The sequence below is a fragment of the Sceloporus occidentalis genome, unplaced genomic scaffold (genome assembly GCF_023333645.1).
Source record: "Sceloporus occidentalis isolate IW3139 unplaced genomic scaffold, rSceOcc1.0.p SCAF_5, whole genome shotgun sequence".
Taxonomy (NCBI): Eukaryota; Metazoa; Chordata; class Lepidosauria; order Squamata; family Phrynosomatidae; genus Sceloporus; species Sceloporus occidentalis.
The window spans coordinates 42,219,078-42,247,066 of NW_028316985.1; the positions used below are offsets into that span (position 1 = coordinate 42,219,078).

Here is a 27,989-nt window from a genome sequence, read left to right on the forward strand (position 1 = left end):
TTATTATAGAGTTATAAGGCAGAATAATTTAAAAATATAATTATTGGTATTAATATCAGCTTTTGATGAGACTAGAATTTAAGGTTAAAAATAAGTTTATTGCAATTTTGTATAGAATATGCAGTGATATCAAGATCCCATATGTGCCGCAAAATAATACATTCATTTAATATGTGTAATAATCCACATTTAGTAAAAAAAATGAATTGAGGTTATTTGATTGGAAACTGTAACCGAGACAAATTATGGCAGATTAAAATGGCTATGTCCACAGCAGCACTTTTAAACCTTAGTGCCTCACATGAAATATAATGCCCCTTTAATACCATAAGGAAATGTTTTAGAATATGAACATTGATGATGCTTCAAACAAAATACAACTGAAGAAAAAAAGAAATTTAAACATAACATTAAATTAAATTTATCTAAGTAAAAATAGAGAAGGTTTTTTATGAGAACATAACCCTTTAATAATAAGAGCAGAAATGTAAGCTTCCAATTTATTATGATTTAACATTTTAATTATTCAGTAAAAAAGCAATTGAACTTGGTTGATGTAAGTTTAATTTCACACAATCTATTAATAAATAGTTTTGCTAAGGACAGCTATTGCCAATTTCGGAGTTATAGACTTAAGCACTAAAATAGATACCTATGATTAAAAATAGAGGTTAAGCTTAAATGGAGTTAACTACATTAAAATTAAAACAGATAAGGAAAGGTATACAATAAGTTTACAATTTTATTTATTGTTACAGCATCCTACAGAAAAAAATGCTGGGTTTCCCATTAAAACTACAATACACTAAATATAGCTGCACAGTTTCAGTAAAATGCATACAAATGCATTTCCCTTTATTATCTTAGCTCTTCCCACCCCTAGGAACAATAGGCAAAGTAGAGAAAATTTCAGTACAGCATCTTTTCAGTATGAAGTAAAAACATTGAAACACATCTTCACATTTTACTATCACTTTGCCCCTTTTGAGAGCTTCCAGGTTGCAAAAACAAATATACAATCTCAAATGAATATAATGATGTCCACATTAAAAAAATAAATCCTACAAGAAGTTCCAAAGAAGTCTAAAAATATTACTTATGGCAGAAAGTGATCTCCTAATTCTGAAAAACATTAGTGATGCCACTTACTGTCTTATTTTACTTTTCATATTCTTGTGTTGTTATTATCTGTATGCAGTCTCTGAACAGATGAAGAATGAAGGTATTTCTAAGTTAGAAACAAGAGACCACATTGTAGATGCCATATCAAAAAACAAACAAAAAAAGCCACTCAATCTGTCTTTTGCTGTGGATTGTTAAGGAACTGCGAGAATGGATTTCCTTGATTGGTTTCCATAGACTGATAGACGAAAAACAAGAAGACTGCAACAACAACGAAGAGCAGGATTTTTATCCACAAAGGAATGAAGCGTTTTTTAATTGTTGGATTCTCTCGTTTGACATCCGATGAAACTGACGAAACGTATTTGGGGATGTATTTTGATGAATAGGTTTCATCCAGACGGAAATCACCATGCTCTATAGGTCGACCAGCAGCTCCTTTGATTGGTCTGCGGCAGCTAGCACTGTTAATTAAGACGTAATATTTAATTTAAGGCTGATGTAATTTCATTTTAAAAAACTGTAGTGTAACTTTCATTTTAGCATTGATTTATTAGGAAACTATTACAGGATATTAAGCTGCAATTCTAAAACTACAGTAGTATTTACTTTCCTTGAACAAGTTTAACAAAGGTCAACACACTCTCCTTAAGGGGACAGCTTACATAAACCGTATACAGTCTGGGTAACTTCATATATATATAAATGATAAAGACAGATCTCTTCCAGCGGGCCTTTCCAGACTAACCTCCAGCTGAATTAACCAAATTGATCCATTCACTCTTTCACCGCCTCTTCTGATGGTTTCTTGGAATGATTCGACCTGTGTCGATTCTTAGTTATAAAATTTGTAACTAAGTACACTGTACTGGGTATATTGTATTGTATCTTGATGTTTATGTGTAATTTTAGCAGGAGGGAGGGTTAAGGAGATTAGGGAAATTTTATTATTGTCTGTATATCTGTTTTAGTGAACTGTTGTTACCCGCCTAGATCCCAGAAGGGAGAGGCGGGATATAAATAAATAAATAAATATATTATTATTATTATTATTATTATTATTATTATTATTCATACCAAAAGCTTCATCTTTTTTAGATTTCCACTTCTTTTGGATTTATGGCATAGAGCTAAAACCCACCTCGACTCACATCTATGTCTACATCAGCTTTTGTTTGGGTATCAGTTAATCAGAACATCCAGAAATGAATACTATTTATCACTCACAGCTATTCTGGCTGTCAGCTATTACCTCATGTAGCAGTGGACCAGATTTGCAAAGAAAAAAAATTGCAAAATTTGAGTCCCTAAACTTTATTGAAGGTAACAAGGAAATACCTGTACAGTGCTACCTCGGGTTACGAAATTAATTCGTTCCGCGGCGCCGTTCGTAACCCGATACATTTCGCAACCCGAAAAGGCTTTCCGTTAGCGCTGGAAAGCCGCTAGCCGCGCTTCGGATTTGAATTTCGCGCCGAAACGCGCCGAAATGATTTTCGTAACCCGAAAAATCTTTCGTTACCCGGAACAGTTTTTTCCAATCTAACTTTTTCGTACCCCGGAAATTTCGTAACGCGATCAATTCGTATCCCGGGGTACCACTGTACCTGTCTTGTTGCCTTAGAAGAGCCAGTTTTGTGTAGTAGTTTGGGTGATGGATTAAGAGTCTGAAAACCAAATTTCGATCCCCATCCCCTTGGAAACCCACTGGGTGACCTAGGGCACGTCATACCTCAGCTTCAGTGGAAGGCAATGGCAAAACCCCTCTGAACAAATCTTGCCAAGAAAACCCCGTGATAGGATCACCATGTGCAGCCAACTTCAGTGATTCTTATAAGTAGGTTGCAGACTATGGTGGGTTACAGACTGCCATAAAGTATGCGCTCCGCGCCTACTAGGGTTAGGAAGGGCCGTATTAGGGTTAGGAAGGGTCTTACCTTCTTCACGGCCCTTCTTCCTAGTACGCGCGGAGCGTGTCCTTAATGGCAACGCCCATCCACATGAGCGACGCCATTTTGACGTCTTGGACGCATAGCGTCCAGACGTGTCGCGGCGGAAGTGACACTGCGAGGGTGCACTTCGCCCCTCATGGCACCACTTCTGCATTTTGAAAAGGAGCGCCATTTCACAAATGGCGGTGGGAAAACGGCCGCTTGAGGGCGGTCTGTAACCCGCCTTTAAAACAACAAGAGAATTTGGATATGCTTTACAATATGACATTCCCAACTCTGGGCTGCTACCATCTTGATAGGTTGACTCTCAATTTATTTCCATCCCCCCCAAATTGAACTCATTATATATATCCCAGATTCGCCCCTTTTCACTCGCTGCCCCTCACTCCTGGAACCTTCTTCCCCCGCGAGCAAGAGCCATCACTTCTTTAACCAGCTTCAAAATGGAGCTGAAGACCATCCTGTTCAGAGAAGCGTTCCCAGGCATTGCATAATTGTCACTTGCTATTTGATGTTCTTTTGTTGTCTGTTTTATTGAATCACTTCCTGTATTGCTATGTATTTTATATGTATTATCCTACTAGAGAGGCCCCCTCTGCACCATCTTTCCCTTCTCCTTTTGTGTCATGTCTTTTTAGATTGTAAGCCTGAGGGCAGGGAACCGTCCAATTAAAAAGATTGTATTTACAGCGCTTTATAAATAAAGCTTAATAATAATAATAATAATAATAATAATAATAATAATATCTTTGTCAGGAATTATGCACAATGGTTCCTTAGCAATACTGTTTAAAAAAAACACTAAGGAAAGCAATGGAACTGGGGTTCCTTCATCTTTTATTAAAAGTATAATAGCTTCTTTGGCAAAGTAAAAGGCTCTATGAAAGATTAGAACTTTTACTGTGAACTGTATTACTAAACTTGTCTGATCCCAACCACACTGTAAATCAGTTAACCGTAGTGCTATCTGTAGCATTCTCTTTTGCCTTATTTAGTTCAATACATTTGCTCAAGCAGATAATTCTAGCAACTGAGCTAAGGAAATCAGTGCTATAAAGGTTTTTCAGTGAGATGTTTCTCACCAATTACCCAATTCTGGAGTAAGGGAGCCTTAACAGTGATCAACCAGATCTCTATGAGAAGTCCACAAGCAGGTTATAACTGCAACAGCAATCACCTGCCCATATTCTCCAGCAATAAGCATAGAGGATTACTGCCCCAATTGTGAGATCAATATAATTAATGACCATTATACTTCTTGTATTTAGACTCTGTGATCACCTAATATGATCTACTTCTAAAAATATAAATTTAAATAGAAAACCAAGCTTTCCACATGAAGAGTACAGAAAAAAGAGAGATGTGTATTTGCCTCATAACAAATTCTTGTCAGCCCTATAACACTGTTTTTTCACAACACTAATCACAACAGTGCCAAGTGCAAAAAGTGATGTTATAAAGCTATGAGATTGAACAGACTAATTACTGCATGTTCCAAAGTATAAAGTATAATTACCTGATTCCTGTAGGTGTGGATGCTTCATATGGGAACATTTCTTTAAGAATATCCCTTTCTACTCTTTTTTCTTCTGTAGAGGTTTTCTCTGTCACCTATAAGAAGTCAGAATATAAGCATGATAATCTTTATAAACTACATGAGAAAACTGTATATATATATATAAGAGAGAGAGAGAGAGAGAGAGAGAGAGAGAGAGAGAGAGAGAGATTGGCAACTGCGTCCATGTGTGATTTGAAAATGAATCTGGCACACCAGTGAAATTTAAGATTTTTTTCACTGAGTTTAGCTGTTGGGTAAAGTTTGGTTACACTGATCTGTTTGTTCATTTAATGAATATAGGTATCTTCATTACCATCCCCTTTATTCCTTTAACATGAAGTACAATGTTATGTAACAGACATTATCCTGAATATATGAAAAAAAATTAAAAGCACTATCACAACATCTATTCTATCTGAATTGAATGTATGACTATTAAATATGAAATGCATACTATGTAATTTTATATTGATCTTCTACTTCCTCTTAGGGTGCAGTTTGAATGTTGTCACTACAACACATTCACATTTGCAATGAGAATTCAAGTTCTTCTATTTGTGATCCAGGCAACAGTTGTCACACACAGCAGAAAAGTTTTTTAAAAGATACAGAAAAGAGCTACTATTCAACCGGTTCCAAAATCCACATCAGACGTAGTAAGAGTTAAGTGCTAAATTCTTAAATACTTCAATTATCCCCAAATCCTTTTTGTTTAGTACATGCAAAATCAACATCCAGAAACATAATGTGATCTGGAGTTAGGAAACAATTCTATCAGAAATTTGTTAGTATGCCACATCCAAGCTGAAAGCAACATGTAAGTATAGTTTTATGAAGAATACACCCTCCTCCCCTTTCTGTACAACAACCTAATGTGAATGCATTTACTTCAGCTGTCATCAATGGTTTCTTTGATGGTCTTCTGGGAAATTCTGAGTAGTCACTGACTGACAGTATAGGATCTGGATGCTTGACAATTCCAGGTACCCTACTGACAACCTGCTGAAATTCAAATTGTTCAGACTCAGAATTAATTAAAAAAAAGAGTAAAATCTTAATCAAGCCATGTATTTTATATATGAGAATCCAACCCTCTGAAATTTGAGTATAATGATTTTAAAACAAAAGTGATAAATTATAAACGGAGAGAAGACAACTATTGACCATTTACAGGCATTCCCCACCCTTAATGAAAAACATTTTCTGACATTTACAAGAGCTTAAAAGATGAAAAGAATAGTTTTCAGATGATCTAGCTTAATATTGTGTCTGGTGCTTTTTGCTTTCACCTAATAGACAATAAGCACAGCTTTAAAAAAGAAGGGGGAGGAGAGCCCATTTTTCCTTTTCTTAGGACATAAGGTTTATTCATAGGCTTTATTTTTCCAGGAGGAAGATTTCAAAATAATCACATTTTGCAAATTCACTGTATTTACTAGGGTCTTGTTGCTTGAAGCCACTACAGTATCAGCTATGGGAGTACTCTCTGATATTACTGCATCATGTACAGGCAACGGTACTGTAGTTTCAACCTGTTTGTTTAAAAACAAAAACATAAAAAATAAGTGTACGTTTATTACTAAGGGCCTGAGAATGAGAAAAATAAAAAGTCTAGATTGCAAATTAGCCTTTCATCACCCTTTTTCTTGGTGTTCTTCTGGATACTCTTGCAGATTCCCTAGAAACTGCCTGCAGAAATCCACCTTTGGAAGATCCACTTCTCCAGAATGTCTCAGTCACTCCATCCTGAGAATAATTCTATTTAAGCATCAAACAAATTAGCACATATATGAATACTGTATACCTACACCAGATGATCCCCTACATAAGGCTACAGTATATTGCATGCAAACCACAGGGAAGCCTTTAAATACCACACATGGCTACTTCACTTCTTAAAACACTACATCAACACTACATCAGAACTAGCCAAGTAAAAGACAACTCCTCTATTCAACACTTAAATAATTTACCTATTGCTGTTAACGTTATCATTTTTGACATCTAATAATAATCTCAAATGTGAATTGCAACCTTAATTACATTGATGCTATACATCTGTAGAACTACTTTAAGTTTCCTTGTCTCTCTAGAACAGCTGATTAAAATACTAAATGCTTACAGACAGTAACAGAGTCTAGATATTACTGGCATGCTACTTCACAATAAGTACCGTATATACTCATGTATAAGCCAAGAGAAGGTTTTGTGGCCAAAATAATGGATTTTGATAGGACCTATAGATAAATTAGAGATACACTTAGGGGCATGTAACAAAGGAGATAAAAGGACAAAGCGAGGGCATCAGCGAAGCAACAGTCACCACAGACCTACACACTCTTTCCTTGCAGGAGCAGCACCTCTTATCAAAGCAGAGGGATACGCACACACACACACACACACACACACACACACCCCTACAAGCAATCCTTCCTTGCTGGAGAGCAGCTCTTTTCAAAGCAGAGGGAAACATACACAAACAAACTTGCACTCTTTCCTTGCCGGAGCAGTAGCTCTTTTTGACCCCCCCCCGGCAAAGCAGAGGAATAGACAAACAAACATGCATACTCTCTATTTGCTTGAGCAGCAGCCGCAGGAGTAAGGAGAATGGGGCATTGGGCGGCACTTCTTTTAGGACCTTTCCAAGAAGTATTACCATATTGACCCATGTATAAGTAGACCCATGATTCAATGGGTCAATTTTTGGCATAAATTTTTCAACTTATAGGTGAATATATATGGTACTTTTTTATTGATGTCATTCACGAATATCTAAAATGTCAAGTACCTATATGCAGTTGGCTCTCCACATTTGCAGGGGTTACGGGTGCAGGATCTCCACAAAAGTGGGGAAAACACAAATATCCGCAGCACCCATCCTTTCTCAGCAGGACAACAAGAGGAGATGAAGGCTACTGCTGTAGTCCCAGGTAATTCCCTTGCTGTGCTTGCCTCTTTCTTTGGTCCTCCCTCACAGCCTCTTTATCTATGACCACTATCCTTCTCTGTTTCTTCTTTTGCCACACCCCCTCCATCTCTTTCTCTCCCTGCCTGTCCTCCCTCTCTTTTTCTCTCATGGCCAGGGAACATGTGGAGGGAAAGAGCCCACTTTCTCTTTCTCTAGTTCACTTTCATCCCTTTTGCCTCTCTGGACAAACTTGTGAATAATCAAACCTGTGAAAGTAAGAGCTGGGAATGAGGAGAGCTAACTGTACATACATACGTATTTGCTTTTCTTCCCTCCATCCTTTTTCCAAGATACTGAACAGAAGCTATTCTTTTTTTTTCTTTCTAAGCCTAAATTATCTTTTTAGGGTTTACAGTCTGATGACAAAACATGCTTTTTCAGAACAAAGTATTTCAGATATAGTGATGTCTTAAATTCTTTCTCGAAGCAAACCAGGAAGGATTTATAACCAAATTCTGCAAAACCAAAGAGATCCAATATGGGGGTGGACACATATTTGGATGTAGCACTGAAATTCAAGATTAGCAAGTTGTTATTCGCGTACAACACAATGCCAAGGATGTTTACTCATTAAATCTATCCAAGTGCACTAAGACCTATTTCATGTACAGTGGTACCCCGGGATACGAATTCACCGCGTTACGAAATTTCCGGGGTACGAAAAAGTTAGATTTAAAAAAACTGTTCCGGGTTATGAAGGATTTTTCGGGTTACGAAGATCTTTTCGGCGCGTTTCGGCGCGAAATTCAAAGCGCGGCTAGCGGCTATCCAGCGGCTTTTCGGGTTGCGAAATGTATCGGGTTACGAACGGCGCCGCGGAACGAATTAAATTCGTAAACCGAGGGAGCACTGTATTTAGGATTGCAGCCATAATTCCATGAAAAGCTGTTTGAGTGCAATGAAAAATAAAAAGGCTATAAAAGGGTAGAAGAACTTCTTTGCAAATGTTAAATATTTCTGATTAATAGCTTAATAGAACCAATCATATTTTTAAAAATTGTAACAGATGCCAGGAAATAATGCAGTAGGCAAGCAAGAGGCAGATGTTTATTACAGACTGAGGGTATTACTCATTATGAAACCCAAGGTCTGAAAATTCCAAGAAGAGGTGGGAGTCCAAACAGAACTGACACTGGAAGAGATAAATTCCACTCCCAGGCTTGCAGTGTTATTATAAAATTTGGAAAGCTGCTGTACAGTTCAGAATAGATTTGTTATGCAAAAGAGAGCTAAGCAGAAATTGTAGACTTTATTTGTAATTCAGAACAGCTTCAAGACAAATAATTTATATGGACAATAACATATAAAATGCATTTCTTTAAAAACTATTGAGATCAACATTTTTCTTAGAGATCAACATTTTTCTGAGTATTTATAAAGTCCATAAGATGAATTTTAAAAATTAAGTATTACTTTGATTCTCAAGCTTACTTTTAGTCTACCATACTAAATACTTTAGGGGAAAAAGCCTTACATTTGACCAATAGTAGGATTCCTGTGTTTCAATTTCAAAAGCTTTAATAAAAATGATAGTTCTAATTTCAAAAGGATCTCACCTTAAGGCTCCTTAAGACACGGACATGAATGTGTAAAGATCCAGGCCTAAACAAAATCAGTACACTGGCAGTTCAATCCTGAAAGTTTATAATTAGAGGATCAAGCACATGGGTTGGCAACCTGCGGCCCGCGGGCCGGATCCGGCCCGCGGAGGCTTTTTAGCTGGCCCGCGGCAGCAGCAGCCACCGCCGCCAAATGCGGCTTTTTGCCTCTATGGGCGCCGCCATTTTTTCTCCCAAAATGGCGGCGAAGTCTCGCGCGACCTTCCCTGAGGTTGTGTGAGACTTCGCCGCCATTTTGGGAGACAAAATGGCGGCACCCATAGCGGTGAAGCCTCGCGCGACCACAGAAAAGGTCGCGCGAGACTTCATCGCTATGGGCAGCAGGCCTTTAAGAGACCCGCTGCCGCCCCAGGAGTCCCCAAACGGGGCTCCTGAGGCGGCAGCGGGCCTTTAAGGGACCCGCTGCCGCCCCAGGAGTCCCCAAACGGGGCTCCGGAGGAGGCAGCGGGCCTTTAAGGGACCCGCTGCCACCCCAGGAGTCCCCAAACGGGGCTCCGGAGGAGGCAGCGGGCCTTTAAGAGACCCGCTGCCGCCGCTGGAGTCCCCAAACGGGGCTCCGGAGGCGCCAGCGGGCCTTTAAGAGACCCGCTGCCGCCCCAGGAGTCCCCAAACGGGGCTCCGGAGGAGGCAGCGGGCCTTTAAGAGACCCGCTGCCGCCGCTGGAGTCCCCAAACGGGACTCCGGAGGCAGCAGCGGGTCCCTGGAGTCCTCCAGTGCTGGCGGCCCCCGCCGGCTTTTTTGCCAGCCTCTGACGGGCCCTGGGGGACCCTTTAAGGGACCCGCTGCCGCCGCTGGAGTCCCCAAACGGGGCTCTGGAGGTGGCAGCGGGCCTTTAGGAGGCCCGCTGCCATCCCTGGAGTCCTCCAAGAGGCCTCCGGCGACGGCAGGGGGTCTCTTAGGGGCCCACTGCCATCCCTGGAGTCCTCCAAGAGGCCTCTGGCGACGGCAGGGGGTCTCTGAGGGCCCGCTGCCACCCCTGGAGTCCTGCAAGAGGCCTCCGGAGGCGGCAGGGGGTCTCTTAGGGGCCTGCTGCCGCCCCTGAAGTCCTCAAAGAGGCCTCCGGCGATGGCAGGGGGTCTCTGAGGGGCCCGCTGCCACCCCTGGAGTCCTCCAAGAGGCCTCCGGCGGCGGCAGGGGGTCTCTGAGGGGCCCGCTGTCGTCCCTGGAGTCCTCCAAGAGGCCTCCGGCGGCCGCAGGGGATCTCTGAGGGGCCCGCTGCCGTCCCTGGAGTCCTCCAAGAGGCCTCCGGCGACGGCAGGGGGTCTCTTAGGAGCCCACTGCCATCCCTGGAGTCCTCCAAGAGGCCTCGGCGGCGGCAGGGGGTCTCTTAGGGGCCCACTGCCATCCCTGGAGTCCTCCAAGAGGCCTCCGGCGGCGGCAGGGGGTCTCTTAGAGGCCCGCTGCCGTCCCTGGAGTCTTCCAGTGCTGGCGGCCCCCGCCGGCTTTTTTGCCAGCCTCTGACAGGCCCTGGGGCCCTGTCAGGGGCCGGCAAAGAGGGGGAGGCCTCCAGCGCTGGCGGCCCCCACCGGCTTTTCTGTCGGCCTCTGACGGGGCCTGGGGCCCCTCAGGGGCCGGCAAAGATCGGGAGGCCTGGCTCCTGGAGGGTGGAAGCTCCGCCTATGGCACGCAGCCCCGCCCCTCGAGGGTGGAAGCTCCGCCCCCGGCGTGCGGCACCGACCCCGGAGGGTGGAAGCTCCACCCCCGGCCCCCCAGTCGCCTGAGGGAAAGCAACCCGGCCCCCGGCTCAAAAAGGTTGCCTACCCCTGATCAAGCAGATGGCAGCTTGGAGCAGCCTCTAGCAGCTCCAGCCACAGGCACTCCCTGTATCGCACGGGACTGCGGCAACCAGACAGTGCAGTTCTGACGCCAGCCGCATCAGCGGTCCCAAACAGGTTGCCAGCAAGAAGCATTTTCTTTGCACTCCTTTTGCCAGTGCCCCTGGGTTGCCATAGGCAGCTGTGGTGCAGCTTTGACCCCATACGTGGGTGTGCGTCATCTGTCTGCCAGCCCCCAGATCCGCCTGAAGACAGCACTTTAGTCCTGTGTGTTTTGAGCCAAGGCCTCCTCAATGAGATTTACCTCAAGATGTGTAGAAGGTAATTAAGTAATAAGCATGGCAAATATGCACCTCCAAGATTACTTTCTAGGAATATTTCATGAAATAATCATTTGCTTCTTATAACACAGGTTCTTGAAAGCTTAACCAAAACTATTTCCAAATGCTGGAATGTGTATCCTTTCCTTATTCTTGGACCCAGCCCTGAGAATGGAAGCACAGATTTCTGTAGTAGCCAGGAGTGCTTGTGCGCACACACAAAGCTAGTGAACCACATGTGCCCAATCCTGGAGATTGTGGTTTTAGGGACCATACAATCCCTTGCTTAAAACAGCTCTATTGACTACTGTTTCTTGGCACAATTCAAAGTGCTAGTTATGACCTATAAAGACCTCAAGGGCTTAAGTCTAGGTTATCTGACAGATCCTTTCTCCATATATAACCCTGCCCAGCCCCTATGATCACCAGCTGAAGCCCTTCCCTCTGTCCCACCATCTTCACAGAAACAATCAGTTGAGATGTGGGATCTGGTCTCACTGGCTGTCCCTATGATCTGGAATTCCCTTCCTAGGGAAGCTAAAATGGTCCTATGCTTGCAACTTCATTAACATAACCTTTTGTAAAACTTTTTTATTCTGACAGGTTTTTAAGAACTGAAGGTTTTTAAAGAAAGTGCTTTTTGAAGGGTGCTATATTGTTTTTACTGTTTTAATTGTACTGTTTCTTAAAATTGCTTTTATCATTTTAAATTGCATGTTTTAAAACAAAATTGGTAATTTAATTGCATCTCATGCTGATTTTTTGGATGGTTCTACTCTTTCAGTCCCAGCTTTTACAAAAAGACAGGGTATAAAGTTAATAACAAGCATGATAGTAATGAAGATGCAAGCAGTCATGCCTATTTTTTTTCTATTAAGGAATCTATAGCGCGTTACAGACTGCCTAAAAGCGGCGGTTTGTCGCCGCCGCCGGTTGCTGGGTCTGGGAACCGCAGCGGCCAAACCGCACGGTTCCTGGGCGCAGCAAAAAAGCGCCAAAATGGCACTTCTTTTTGCACCCTGGAAGTGGCGCCGCGAGGCGCTAGTCTCGCACTCACGGCGTCACTTTCGCCGTGCGACAACCAGATACTATGCATCCGCGACGTGAAAATGGTGGCACCCATGTGGACAGGCACCGCCATTTTGTACGGACTCAGTCCATACTAGGGTTGAGGGGCGTCAGGAGGTGATGCCCCGTCATAATCCTAATACGCCCCTTCCTAACCCTAATACACACTTTAGGCGCGTGTGTAACGCGCCTATGTAATTTTCATTTACTGCATGCATCTCTATGCTAGGCAGTATCCTTAATCAAAGATGGTATTCCTCTAACTAGATATAAATTCACAGTGCTCTCAATACATACTGGCAATGCTGAAACATAGGGATGAACCAAAACAGGTAGGAAAGGAATTTCACACATAGTTTTCCCTTCAGTAAATTGTCCTGCTTCTTTAGGTTGTTGGGAAATCTCCCCCCTCCCCCCAGAGTCCTGTACCTTTACTTGAAAACATATGCAGGCCCACTTTGTTGTCTTTATCTATTTTCCCTTAAAATAGCCCTTTATTTGTTGCACAGCCACATTGTGCTATATGACAATACATCTGAGAGTAAGTGAAACTGGTTCAGTGAGAGGGCACTGCTATTACAGCGCGCCCGCGTCATATGTGGGCGCGCCTTACGCAGCTTGAGCATAAGTGCTCAAGCTGTGGGGCGCGTGCGGGGCGGCGCGTCCCATTCAATTGAATGGGCGCGTGGTCCCGTTGCGCCCTGCCGCGCCACTGTGCACAAGCCCCACTGTTTATAATGGGGCTTGAGCATAGGCAGAATTCGCCTTACGCAGCGGGATCCGGAACAGATCCCCGCGTAAGGCGAGGGCCCACTGTATTCTGAAAAGATTTTGATTGCCTTCTGTAACAGTCATTACCACTGTTTGGAAGAAAGACTAGCAAAGCAAAGAATAAGCAAAGCTGAAAGCCAATACTGAAAGAGTGAGTATGGAAAAAAAATAGTATGTCACAAAAATAGCACAATGAAAAATATTAGATTGGCATGAGTATAATTATTCTTACCTTTCAAAAAAAATGGGCTTAATGTCAAGTATGTTATGGAAACAATCAATAGCCATGGTTTTATTTCGCAAAATACAGTTAAGATTTTGCTGAATAGTCAGGAAAAATGCTTCTTTCCATTTTCTATGCAATGTTGAATACACTGAATTACAAAGAATACAACTTAGTAGCAGGTGATAAATAATTATTGTTATTGTCTTCTACAGGACCCTCAAATAAATATATGCCAGCATTTCAAGAAGGAAATCTTTCATAATATATACCACTTGTTGGTTAGAAAACAACAAAAACTTTATTTCTAATGGTACCTGGTTATGCTCAGCAGTTCTTCTCTGTTTCAGTGTTACTGAAGCCTTTGTTTTACCCTTCAGTGGTTCTCGCTTCTCAAGTTTGAATTCTGTTTTAGGATCTGTAAGTAAGTTAATCCATTATTCTTTTACAGCTCAAAATTTCAGTAGTACAAAAAAAAGCTACTACACCTATATATTTGTTTCAAGAGTTCAACTTAAATAACACTAGTCTAAAAAATATACTAAAGGCTGATGTATGACTGCTAAGTGGATGACAATCAATGAAGTTTAAATTGCCAGATAAAACCTGATTTTGAGTAGGATCCAAAACTGGACTTCCAGTGATGGAAGAACAAAATCCAGAACCAAGAAGGCAGGGTGATTTCTGTTATTTCATACACCTATATGAGAAATACCGTTTAATCTATTGGTTGTATAATACAGTATAAAATAAAGAGGGGTGTTTTTTTGGGGGGGGCGGAGGAATGCTAGAGAGAATGCTGATTAAATGGGATGTTGGAGATGTGCATAAGGCTGGTCAAGGACAGTTAAACAGTTGGTAGTTAACTTATTATGGGGTGGTTTCAGTTAGGAGTTGGTATGGTTGGCCTGGGTGACAGGGCGCACAAGATTTAGCATTAAGAGTCAAGACACATTTAGGCATAAATGAGTGGTGTTTTAAGGATGAGAGTGTGTGTGCTATTTTTAGTGTAATAAATATTTTATGTGCTGTGTTGCTTAACTTCTGCAAATAAAGAATTGTTTTTGTTCTCGTACACTTTTGGCTTGCAGGAACACTGACTGAAAACCTGGATTCATACAAACTGCCTGCACTAGCAGCATAGAGTATAAAGGGGTTTATCCAGTGGGAATACAAGTTGCATAAATCCTCATAGGAACCTTAAGGGCAATTAAGACAGTTCCCACCATAGGTGTCACAAAGGGGGACAGGATCAAGTCCTTTCACTGGTGCAGAGGTGGGGATTAGGAAAAGCTCTCACTCTGGATCATTGCAGTAAGCAGTGGAAGTCTTTGCATTTGGTAGATAGAAAACTCATATTTGGCCACAGTGGTGGGATTTCCTCAGGGGAAACCTGATAGTTGGTGGCAGTGTGATGGGATAAAGCTCAGATAACCTCACAATATTTCCTTCTAGCTGTAACCACTATGCACCGCAAAAACGTACTCTGCAGCATTGCAGAGGTAAGAGGAAGGGAAAATGCTGTAGCATGAAGCTGATGCTATAATACTAGCACCAGTACTACACTGGATTTAGGATTTTTTTAAAAAAAGATCTCTGAACTCATATATCCACCTTTTTGTAGTTTAGCTCCTGAAAATCTGACATATCTTCAATATAAGCTTTAAAATACTATCCATTTGATGTTTGTTTTTATCATAAACACACAACACTGTACTAAGCCATTAATAACTTATACTGTACATATATAAAAGCAATTAAGGAAAAAAATAATTGCAAGACAAGATTTCATTTTATGCTGCACCTGCACTGAATGTTAAACATTATAACCAGAAATAAAATAATTTTTCAAACTCTGTTCAGTTTTCCCCCCCTAAGGCTGCACCCACATTGCAGAAATAGTCCAATTTGACCCCATTTTAACTTCGATAGCATGGAGTCATAGCAGTTAAAGTGGGGTCAAACCAGATTATTTCTGCAGTGTGGATGCAGCCTAAAATGGAGTGCTAAGGGTCATTATTTTGTTGTGCTGTTTATCCAGCCTGCATATATGCCATGCTAAGAAGATTAGTTCAAGCATTGTTTGAGATGACAGATAAACAACTCAGTTCATACTTAAGATCTATGTGGTTGCATGGGTACTCCCTAGAGCAGAAAGAAAGTTAGACCTCCTTAGGTTACAGAATCTAACTCTCTTCAATCTATGCTGATCTTCCTTCTGACCTAAGTGTTATCTTACGTTTGTTAATGTCTTAAAAGTAATGACTTAAAAGGTCCCTAGTTGTCCAAACTTTTAACCCTTCTTGTATTATGTTTGTACCTTCTTCATTGTCACTGTATTGATCAGAGTCTTCATTTCCATTCTGCTTGCTGTTTTCTGCAGTGGAAGAAACTGTTGGAGTAGGTACAAAAGAACTTATATCTTGGCCTGGTTCTTTTAACTTCAGTAGCTTCTTCTCATAGAGTTTCCTTGTAGTAGCTGCAGTAAAACAGGAATGAATACATTAGACAAGAACTTCAAATTCCAATACACAGTGCTGGTAAAAATTCCACTGTACTACTCTATTTAGCCAAACACCAAGATTAGCAGAAAGCGGACTGCAAACGTCTTAAGCTTCATTTTGAGGCTTATGTGCTTCAGTAGTTTTCAAGTTAAGAAATTCCCTACCTGGGAAGACATGATTTCTGACTAAAGCTAACTAGAATAAAAATTCCCAAATGTTTGTGAATCCCCCTTTAAAAACAACAACATCTTAACTGGGGGAGATGTTGTAGGATGGGGAACCAACTATAATAGTTGGAGAAGCTTCACACTGATCAGCATCACAAGTGCAGGAAACTTTCAGAGGGTAGCCAAACTAGAAACTAGTAAGAAAGGAAATACTCAAATAATAAAAAGAAAGCATTATTAAAACAGATGAATATATACATGTGGTCATATAAACTTATAACACAAGTGGTGGGTGTGAAGAGCAAAGGGCAGCAGAACCCGTTTTAACCCTGAGAACACTTTCAATGTACATCCAAAAAAAGTACTGTACATCCAAATAGAACTTTTTCTAATCACCAGCATGACTAATGTCAACTACTATAGGCTGGTTTCTCATTATTGAATCATATGGAAAGTCTTTTATATACCCAGATTGATTCAAGAAAGTGTCTTTTTGTCTGCATCCTATTAATTGGAGATAATTCCTTGCATCACTTTGTATAATTTAAGGTGAACAGTATTTGCCCATACTTTCTATAAACAAGAAGTAATGCACTTATGCAACTTGCCAGAAGTCAGGTTAATGATGGGCAATGTTTTAATCTTTTTCCTTCCATCTCTCTCTCTCTCTCTCTCTTCACTTTTTTTTATATACACATATTCATGCAATATTTCACAATATCAACCTACCAACAATTGGACCTGGATTCACACCATATTTCATAAGCTGATCTTTGAGTTCTTCATTACTGAGTTCAGTTACATCTATATCATCCTGCTCTTCTGGTCTTGGTTTGTCTGTTTTCTTTGTTACTTTCTGTGAAGGGACAAATAACCCAAAATTTACCATTATTGTAGAATTATGTTGCTAAATCTGTAAATAAAAATTATTTCCAATATTTCATTAGCAAGTCAATAGCTGCTCCCAGGCAGTAGAACTCCCTTCTGTGGGATGTTTGGTTAGCTCCCAGACTCTCTTTCTGGCCACATACGAAGACATGTTTATGAAGGCAGGCCTTTAAATATTAATTATGGGGTCTGCACTAGTTAACAATACACAAAAATGATTTTTTTTTAAAAATGACATTTATTTAAAATATTTGTAGACAACTTTTAAAGACAAAACCTTGCTATCCAGCTGATCCACCTTTGAAGATGGCCAAAGGTGAAGACTCCAGTTGTAAGCTTGCACAGTTGACAGGTTGGTACAGGTGAACAATTTCCTATAAGTTACCCATGGCATAAAATTGTTTAAAGCGGTAAACTTTAAACTGTTTAAAGCTGTAAACAGACTTCAAAATGGGCTCCAAAATTAGTCATTAGTCCACTTGCTGGAGCAGATGCATCACACATCTGTCTGTTGTTCTCTCCCTCACAAGCCACAGCAATGGCAGTTAGTTAGAAGGATGGTGAAGATAGAGTGTAGAGATGTAATTGCTGGACCCAGGGTGCCTGCATGTTCATCATCATTCCTCCCAGACTTCCTCACACCTCTTATTTTCCCAGATATGTTAATGTAGAGGCTCTGAAGGGGACATTAGATCTTTATACGGTGAGGACTAGACCATGCCCACATCACACTGGTTTTCCACTAACACTACTATTTCCCCATGTATCCTAAATTGTTGTTATGCCTTGAGAGTCTTCCCAGTGGCTGCTCCTCTATTCCAAAATATCCTTCCATAGGAGGCTAGGTTGCCCCCCCCCAACTTTCCTTCCATCCGCAGGAAACTATGTTTTTGCTCAAGTAACCTTTTAATATATAATCATTCTCAGTGAGGCTTCTTATTGAGGTGCATGCAATATTTATGTTTTTAACTTTTGTATTTCAAACATAATTTTATATTGTTTAAAACTTAACTGATAAGTTTTTAGCCTACTTTATGAGAGCTGCCTTGGCTCCCATACTGAGAAAGGCAGCATATGAAATAAATAAGTAAATAAATAAATTCTAAGTTCATTCACTTTGGTTAGTGCCTCTCTCCCTGAGGCATTTTTAAAGGTTTCTTACTGACATCCTGGCAGAGGGCCCACATGATGGTCCAGCTTCCTCATGCAAGGGGATTCCCAGTTGTTGGTTGGGGTCACAGACAAAAAACAGCCCTTTTACTTTCCCCTCCCCTATCCCCCTTCCTTAGTAGCTCCACTGGGCTTCTAGACACATTGCCCTCCTACTTGACAGGACCAAAAGAGACTGCTCACCACAACAGCCTGAGAAAAAGTACATCAATAACTAAGGCAAAATGCTTTCCTTTGTTATGATTTAAAACATTTCTGTACTAGCAAAGCATTATCTATATCACTATTTATATGCTACCCCAAAATTTAGGTCTGTGAGAAGATTCTTCCTCTGTGTCCCAGCTGTGGGACCAATACACTGTGAGAAGATGGGGAAAGGGCTTTTTCTCCTTTGGCACCCCAGTTCTGTAATGCCCTTCCTTTGGAAGTCCAACTGCTGCCGATGCTGGTTTAATTCTAATGCCAAATTACATGATTTTTATTAAAGCATTTGCAACCTGATTCAATCCAAATCTGTGCATGTGAATGGTTTAACTTTGAAAGAGCTAGTAAATCATTTAACCTTTTGTCTGACTTATTTTACAACAATCTCTACAGTTCTAACTTTAAATTGTCCAAACTGGTTGTATGCCACCATGAGACTGTGACTGGAGATAACAGAAATATTTTTTAAATAAATAAACTGGGTGTTTCAAAGCTATTATTTTTAACAGTGCCTTTCTCTTTCCACTCAACAAGGGGTAGTTTATTCTTCCCAAAGATGACATTGTTCCATATAGATGAGTCCCACACAGACGTCTCTCTCAAAACTAAACATAGCCCATAGTTCACTGGCACATTCTAACTCATCTCACCAATCATCTGAGACCTTCACTCAGCCATTTCCACCACTCTCAGCCACACAAGATTCTTATGTTCCTGAAACAACCCTGTCCATAAATGATGCAAAATAATTTAGCCTTTTGCTTTCTCCAAGAAAACTCAACTACAGATTTCCCCCCTTGTCTTCATGGAACAGTTAATTGTTTTGAATCTTGAACCCACCTTCAGTAAAACAAGTTAGTGTCCCACAGCTCCATTCCAATATGGAAAGGGGAAACTTGTGAGCAAAGCCAGTTTCAAGTAAATAACAGAATTGAGAATGGCAGAGGGAACTAAGTTTTGAAACTGCTCTCTGATGTCTACTAAATAATCAGGAAACTAAGTTCATCTCACAACATTCTGTCAAAAAATGGCAATCAAGGTGGCTACCAACAACAAAATACAGTTTAAAAACAAAATGTGAAACATAAAAACACAACAATAATTCAAACACAACAATAAAAGGAACCAATGGCATCTAACCAATTCAAACTCCATTCAGACCAGATTGCATGCCAAGCCCTGCCTAAATATCATGGTAGTCTCCAAGAAGACTCCCACTCACATGCCCAGCAACAATCCCATTTATAACAGTGGATGAAAAGAGAAAGGCCTCCAACAGTGACCAAAACCCCCAAAATATTCATGAGTGAAAATGCAGTCAAATGAGCAGCATGCTTCCAAGTAGTAGTATGTGGCCTTATAAATCACAAACAGCCCTGTAAATTTTGACTGGAAACACATCAGTAATCAGCAAAGCTGTTGCCATGAGGAGTAGCATCTGATTATTCCTCTCAAAATACTGAACTTTACAACTACTCTGTTGAAAAATATTTTGCCTCTTTTTTGCCCATTTGTCCAATCTCTAAATTCATGCTGAATCCTGATTTTGTCTTCTAAAGCATCAGGAACTCCTCTCAGTGTGATGCCTTATGCAAAGCAATTTACAAAGATGTTGAACAAATACTGGGCTCTGTTTCTACAGTATGATAAACACTAATGAGCACTGTTTCAGTACTAGCTACAAATCCACCTAAGAATAGCATTGTTAACCCATACTTTACCAGCTTGTTCACAAAAGTACCTGATGGATTCTGTTGAAAGCCTTTCTAAAATCAAAATATAGTATCTCCACAGCATTTCCCTAATCCACCTAATCCACCATGCTTCTAACTATTTTAAACAGGCAAGACTTACTTTTGAGAAACCTATCCTGTCTCTTAGTCATGGCAGCATTCTTTTTTAAGTGCTCACAGATTGATTTTAATTACCTGCTCTAGTAACTTTCCTAGTATCGCATCAAACTGACCTACTAGTAGTAGCTACCCAGATCATCCCCTACTTCTGAAGATGGGGACATTTGCTTGTTTTCAGCTTCCCAAGACCTTACCCATTCTCCAAAACCTTTCAAATATTTGTTTGCAACCTAGAATTTGCCGAAATCAGCTTTCCTAAAGTCCATAGCATACCGGAATGTCCAATTACCCCCAGCTTTCTCTTTCTACAGTATTATAATTCAATAAAAGGTGCAATTGTTTCCAACCAAGACCCTACTCCTTCCACCTCAATGACTAGTATTTTCTTGATGAGGATCAAACTCAGGATACTTCATCCCCTTCTTGTTTCTTACACCTACTCTAGGCGACGAAAATCTCAGCAAGACAAGTGTGGAACTTGGTAAACTACATTCTTGGCTGAGTTTGACTTCCAACATACACCTGGCTAGTTGAAGTCTCTGAGGATTACTATATCTCTCATTCTTTTAATATTTCACAGAACTAGACTTAGATCTAATCTGAACTAGGAGGACCTGAAGGTCTGTAGCAGACCCTTACGGTGATGTCTTTGTTTCTTCTCACCTTTAATTTTTACCTAAGTGCTCTTGAGCTTGCAGGAAAAATACCCAGCAATGCTGGCATCTGCCAATGATATAAACGTTCCCCAGAAACAACAAGCACTTAGAATGTCCGTCAGTGTGGGAAATTTCCTTCCTGCATTGAAGGCACTTTTGAAGAAAGTCTCCATGCCATAAGCCTTACTTCTGTTATGTGAATACTTTTCTGGGAGTAGCTTCTACCAAGAAGAAAGAAGAATTTTCTGATATAACAGCAGATTAATAACAGTGGAAGGAGAAAACAAGGATGCTTGCCTCCTTTCCTGCTTACTGTACTTATGACTATTTAAGAAGCCCAATCTTTATCATCTCCTGTTAAGCTCCTGGCCTCAAATGCCTTGTCGCAATTAACACAACTAACAATTCTTACAGAGAAAAAGTTATTTTTATTATCTCCTGCTGTACACACTGCCACGTGTTCTAACAACCCAATCCTGAATCTGGTTCTTAACCCTCCCCTCCCTCCCAAAAAGTTCAGCTATCATCAGTAGAAGCTACTCCCAGAAAAGTATTCACGTAACAGAAGTAATGACATTGAGATCTTGGAAAATGCAGACTTCAGTTTAGCTGTTGCAGAGAAAATAAAACTACTTTTGGTGAGTTGTGATTCTCTTTTCAAGACAATGTCATTTTAGTGTGGAATTTTGGTGAAGTATCTATTCCTTTTCTTATGCAGAACTCCATTGGCTGGCTGTACAAAGATACTCTGCAGAACCTGTTGTGAACACACCCATGTGTTCAAATACAGGAGATTTTACACAAGAAGTAAGTTATAAGAACTAATTTTGATTTCAATGTGTGAAAAGATCATTTAAATGTTATTGCTATTTAAATAAAACCCCTCCCGTTTCTAATTCATTTTAACTTGAATCTCTTAATAAGAGATATTTGGTTTGATAATTAGAGGACAAGTTAATGCATTATAGACTTTGAACTTGTCTCACACAAATGCTTAACTTTCAATTCACACTCCTTTCTTTGAATAGGCACTACACTACACCTTGTCTAGTTTACCTTTTTCACATGTTACAGAGAGATGGCAGCATCTCTCATATGGTATTGTTTCACAGTTCTTCAGTTTTTCTACCCTCAGAATCAGGAAGAAAGCTGACTATAGTGGCACTATATTTCTAAGTAACTTAAAAATGGGTGCTTCCAAGCCTATTCTCCCTTGAATAAAAAACAGTATGAAAATGTACTGGATTATTCCAAGAGCAAACTAAGAATGGCAACCCCACTTTGAACAAATCTTGCCAAGAAAATCGTTATATGTTTGCCACCATAAACTGAGTCACTATAAATTGAAAACAACTTGAAGGCACACAGCAAACTAAGCAGCATAGAGTATCTACTACTGGTCACCTTCTATAACTGCAAGCACCTCTGAACACAATATAGACACAAATGGCACTTATGATTGTTCATGTCTTCCTCTTGATTACTGGAGGATCCAAGGAGTAGGGAGTACTCTCGCTATGTGATCTGGCTATTTACTCTGCAAAGCGCTCTGAAGATCTGGACTAGGATAAAAATTCTTGTTTGCACATTGAAGAAAATCCAACAAATGCTTCGCTCAGCCAAGGACTAGAGAGACCCTCTCACAGCCGCAGGAGTTTACCGCATACCATACAGCTGCGGACAAGTCTACATAGGGACCACCAAACGCAGCGTGCAAACAAGAATCAAGGAACACGAGAGACACTGTAGACTGGGCCAGACAGAAAAATCAGTAGTAGCAGAACATGCCACAAACCATCCTGGGCATAAAATACTGTTGGAAAACACTGAAATTCTGGACCATGCCAACCACTACCATGTCAAGACGCACAGGGAAGCCATTGAAATCCACAAACATCTGGATAATTTCGACTGGAAAGAAGAAACCCTTAAAGAGAACAAAATTTGGTTACCAGTCCTGAGGAATAGCAAAATAAAGACTCAGCAAATGCAAATGGGAAACCACTCAGAGTCAGGGGCCTTCTCAGCAGATAATGATCACCAATTAGCAGACACTAATCCTCTTTTGCATTAGCCTCCCAGCCTGAGGCCTGCCATCAGCACAGAACAATACACATGCAAATCACTCCTGCATTCCCAGGCTCACACAGTATATATAGAACCCACTTTTTCCAGGCAAAGCATTCTCTGAAGATGCCAGCCACAGATGCTGGTGAAACGTCAGGAAGAAAATCTTCTAGAACATGGCCACATAGCCTGAAAAACCCACAAAAAACTTCTTATAGAAAAGTTTTTAAGACTTACAGGAATATAATGAGAACTAAAGTTGCTAAATAATTTATCTAAACTTTATCTAAAATTAACACTGTACTTGTATTTAAACTGATCTAATCCAATATAGAAGAAAAATTACAAAACAAAGCCTAGGGAACATGCCTCGGAAATAAGCTAGAACTGCTTGCATGCACTGGCCAGTAGGGGGCACCAAAGACAGCAGACTACCACTAAATCTTTCCTTCTAGTTAGAGCAGGACATTTCTTGCAGGAGCCTCAATGAATTGATACAACAGGATAAAGGGGGCACCTGCAAAGCCTTTGGAGGAAGAAGAGGACATAAGATGCCACCACAATGACACCACATTTGACTAAAAATTCATCCTATTTTTTAACTGTAGACTAAAAGCCTACACGCATAGACTATTTCAACCTATTATTAGATGACAACCAGCAACCAGGTTACCAGATCACCAATATTGTGAATGCATCCCACCAAGATTTGGCAGGACAGCGCATCTTCCATTTAATGCTTCTTAAGTTAAACTAAATGCTATGCAGACACCATGTATATGCATGTAACTTTTTTTATTTGATTCATATCTAATTGCTATTATACACATAAACACTGCATTTTCTTGAAGGAAAGAAACAAAACAGGGTCATTCATGATCATGCTAGGAATTTCTGAACCTCTCAGCTGCACAGAATTTTAAAAGAAGGAAAACAGATCCTCTAAAACAGTCCTATGAAGACTGTGTATCCAGTGCTGCCCAGGAGACACAGAATTTTAGTACAATTAAGGGTCAAGTCTGACGGAAAAATGAGAAAGAGAACTAGTCAATTCCCTGCATTATAATATATACAGCACTGCCTAGAAAATGCTTGTCTTTGGGTGTGGTGATAAAAAAGCACAAAAAGTGCCAAGTTCCTCAATCATTTCACATTTTTCAAAAGTGACTTGAACATTTTATTAGATAAAAAAATCAAATTACTGTCTTGTGTGAGGCAAAACACAGCGTGCTAGAAACATCCATTCTATCCCCAGTATATGTATGTTCTCTATTTCATTCACATGTTGTTGTTGTTGGGTCCCTCCAAGTTATTACCAACCTATAGCGACCCTAATGCAAACCTATCATGAGGTTTTCTTGGCAAGATTTGTTCAGACGTTTGCCATTGCCTTCCCATGAGGCTGAGAGAGTGTAACTTGCCCAAGGTCACTCAGCTGGTTTCATGGCCAATCTGGGAATTGAACCCTGGCTTCCAGAATCCAGCACTCAAACCACTTAGTCTTGCTGAATTCAAAGGCCATCTGGGTAACCACAGATATTACTGCATATGAATTACAACCGTGTCTGAAGGAGGGTGACCAAAATGGTGGAAGGTCTGGAAACCATGCCCTATGAGCAGCAGCTTGGGGAGATAGGCATGTTTAGCCTGCGGAAGAAAAGGTGGTGACCGGATAGCCATCCGTAAATATTTGAAAGGATGTCATATTGAGGATGAAACAATCTTGTTTTGGATTCAAACGTCAGGAAAAGACTCCACCTAAACGTTAGGAAGAAGTTCCTGAGAGCAAGAACTGATAGTGAAACATGGTGCCTGTGAGTGTGGTGGAGTCTCCTTCTTTGGAGGGTTTTAAACAGAGGCTGGATGGCCATCTATCAGGGGTGCTTTAATTGTGTTTTCCTGCATGGCAGTAAGTAGGACTGGATGGCCTTTGAGATCTCTTCCAACTCTATGATTCTACCATCTCCTATCAAATATTCAGTTCAACAAATTTTCAACTTTCAAAACCTTACAGCACTTAACACTTTTTAAAATGTTTTCTTAATTAAGTATAAATCAAATAAAATATTAAATTGGATCTCCATTGAATTAGAGCAGTGAAAAAATATCTATCTCAGAATACCTGGAAAAGTTACATCAAGGTTTGAACCTATATTTAATTCAATACAAGTGTATTAAGCAACCTTTGGAGTGTAAATGCTGAAGATTCCCCATGGAACCTTGAAAGGCAAAGAAATATCCTTTAACACATAAGTTCTTGGTGGTCTATACTTAATATTAACTTCCTAATGTTATCTTCCTGACTAAAAGCCTTATCTCTAGTAGACTAGATCAAAACTGAGCTTTAGGCATTCCACGTCCAACTGTAAAAAGCCTAGCTCCTTCACAATGTGATGGTGGACTTCACCTCTGAAGTTTTTTGCCATTTTCCTTTTCCTCCTATGCAAGTCCATGCAGAAAATCCAAACCCTTATCTTTTCTAAACACTATACATATAGTGTACACAGCATATTAATCAAGTTACCAAGGCCCATTATAAACAATAATATATGCAGAGAGTATACCTTAAAATCTCAGAAGTGTAAAGTAAACTTTATGTGGAGTGCCTTTTTGTGACTCCTATGGCTGTTGTTAATGATAGTTTATCATTTTTACTATATAGCACCCTATCCACTGGATAAGCAAAGGCTTTGATTTATATATTTAATATATGTTATTATTATTGTTAAATAATACTCAGAAATACTTTACATCTCAAGATATATCAAAGCTGCTGTTTTTACATAACATAAACACGAGGTTTCATTATAAATCCTGACTAGGAGAGCCCAGGATACTGCATAGTGCATCCCTCCCATGGTACTATATAACTGTTCAAATACCTGTTGACAATAATTTTGTATTCTTTCTGTGTATCTGAAGAAGCGGACTGAACTCTATGGAAGCTCATGAAAGATGCTGCTATATTCCTTTTCCTCACCTTAGGTTCCTTTTTATACTGAAAGAGATTACATAGCTATTTCCTTGACAATTTCTACAAACATGGTTAAGTCTCAGATACTAGGAATTCTCTTGGTGAATGATGCTATTCCAAACTGACCAATTGCCAGAATGAGGGGAGGAAAGCAGTCAGGGGACATAACTTTGGACTTCTGCTTCGAACGCCCAAATGATGTAATCCATGCATTTGTGCATAGTTCCTCTGCAGTATCTGGGTTTTATCAAGTACTTTTTGTTATAGGTTCACTAAGAAGTAGCACACCCTAACTAACCTTTTAGTACAGGAATGGAAGTTTTATTATCTGTGAAAAATTTTGACAAAAGGCCCAAGGGATAAATTAATACTCCATACGAACGTACCTAATCAACTACGGTGTTCAGTCTACCAAAGGTGCATCTAAACTGTAGAAATGTAGCCATTTGACACTACTTTAAGTGTTGTAGCACCATCGTATTATAACCTGGGATTTGTAGTTTTACAAGATCTTTAGCCTTCTGTGAGACGCTGTGCTCATAGAAACCCCTCAAAACGACAAACCCCAGGATTCTGTAGGATGGAGCCATGGCAGCTAAAGTGGTGTTAATCTGCTTTATTTCGACTGAAGAGATACACCCAAAGATTTCCAAAACTAAACTCTCAATGAAATTTAGTTTTTGATATTTAAAACTATCCAACTGTTTGACAAAATCAGGAACAAAGATGCAACTAACATGTTCTGGAGGGGAAAGGCTTGCAACCAAGAACTTTGCAGCTACAGTGGATCCTTGTTATACACTGGGGTTTGGTTCCAAGATCCCCCGTGTATAACAAAATCCATGTATGCTCAAGTCCCATTAAGTTTAATGACATAGCAAAATGGTGTCCCTAATAAAAAATGGAACATCAAGGTAAATTTATACTTTTTTGGAACATTTTCAAACCGTGTATGCTTGAATCCGTGTATAAAAAATCAGTGTATAAGAAGGGCCGACTGTATATAGAAGTTTTTCCTTTAAAACTGTGGTCCAATTTGATACAAGAGAGAGAGAAGTGTTACTTTTTGGCAAGAATAACTTGTACTTTTCCACCCTTCTAGTCAGTTCAAAGTGACGACAATTTACCCACAAAAACAGTGCCCTACACAAAGGAAAACTGAAGACTGTGTTGATCTACGTAAATATTCAAATGCTTCAAATGGCTTTGAACTCTCTTGCTTGAAACATTTTTGCAGTTGAGTGCCTTCAAGCCATTTTTGACTTGTGGCAACATTTAAGGCAACTCTTGAGTGGGCTTTTTGGCAAGTTCCTTCAGAGTTTGCCACTGCCTTCCTCTGAGACGGAGAGTGTCACACACCCAAAGACTTTTTAACACAAGAAGCCACTTAAGCCTCTGACCACAGACTGTATGGTCAGAGGAGCTTAAAGGGGGCTTTGTTGCTGTGTGCCTTTAAGGGGCTTATGGCGACCCTAAGGTGAACCCATCATGGGGGTTTCTCGGCAAGAGTTCATCAGAGGAGGTTTGCCCCTGCCTTCACCTCCACAACAAACTCCAACTCCCAGAATTCCATAGCAAAGAGCCAGAAGAAAGTCAAAGCGGTGCCAAAGCGGGTTATGTCTCCAGTGCGGATGCAGCCTTCCAGCCACAAAACATGGCGCCGCCCCCTTCATTGAGAAAAAGCGGGAAAAGCGAGAAAGGCCGCGGAGGGGAGCTGCCTCTTACCCGCCCGACGGTGGCTCCTCCTCTGCTCCTGGGGGCTGCGAGCGGTGTGCGCTCCCGCTCCTCGTCGCTGGAGAAGTCTAGCTGGGCGGCGGGGGCGTTGCGGGCGGTGAGGTGCTGGAGGTAGAGCTGCACATAGACGTCCTTGCGCTGCTCGCCGCCGGGCAAGCTGACATTGTTGGCGATGAGCTCGCTCTTCAGCTTCTCCTTGGTCAGCACCGAGGGGTCGGAGAGGAACTCGGGCATCGCTCGCCGGCGCGGAGGACGAGGGAGCCGCCGCCGACGAAGAGCCCGGGGCGGGCGAAGGGAAACGGGGAAGAAAGAGACTGGAGCCGCTAGCAGTTACTCAAACAAGGCTCCCAGCTCCCTCCCACCACAGAACACAACGGACGCTCTTTTTTCGCCCGC

General features: G+C 40.8%; 1 protein-coding gene across 10 annotated transcripts; it reads right to left on the reverse strand.

Annotated features, from left to right (window-relative positions):
* Positions 1-77: 77 nt before the first annotated feature.
* TMPO (thymopoietin) lies at positions 78-27,989 on the reverse strand. Of its 10 annotated transcripts, none has more exons than XM_089523905.1 (9): positions 27,585-27,989; positions 16,777-16,903; positions 15,697-15,855; positions 13,694-13,794; positions 6,271-6,390; positions 6,069-6,164; positions 5,521-5,631; positions 4,591-4,685; positions 78-1,586 (listed from the first exon to the last, which is right to left on the reverse strand). In XM_089523905.1, exons 1-9 carry the CDS (start codon positions 27,825-27,827, stop codon positions 1,292-1,294), a joined length of 1,347 nt encoding a protein of 448 aa, XP_089380031.1. In that variant the 5' UTR covers positions 27,828-27,989; the 3' UTR covers positions 78-1,291. The 10 variants fall into 10 exon arrangements, with proteins under 10 accessions (XP_089380031.1, XP_089380030.1, XP_089380029.1 ...); XM_089523904.1 differs by having other exon boundaries at positions 5,521-5,634; XM_089523903.1 differs by having other exon boundaries at positions 6,045-6,164.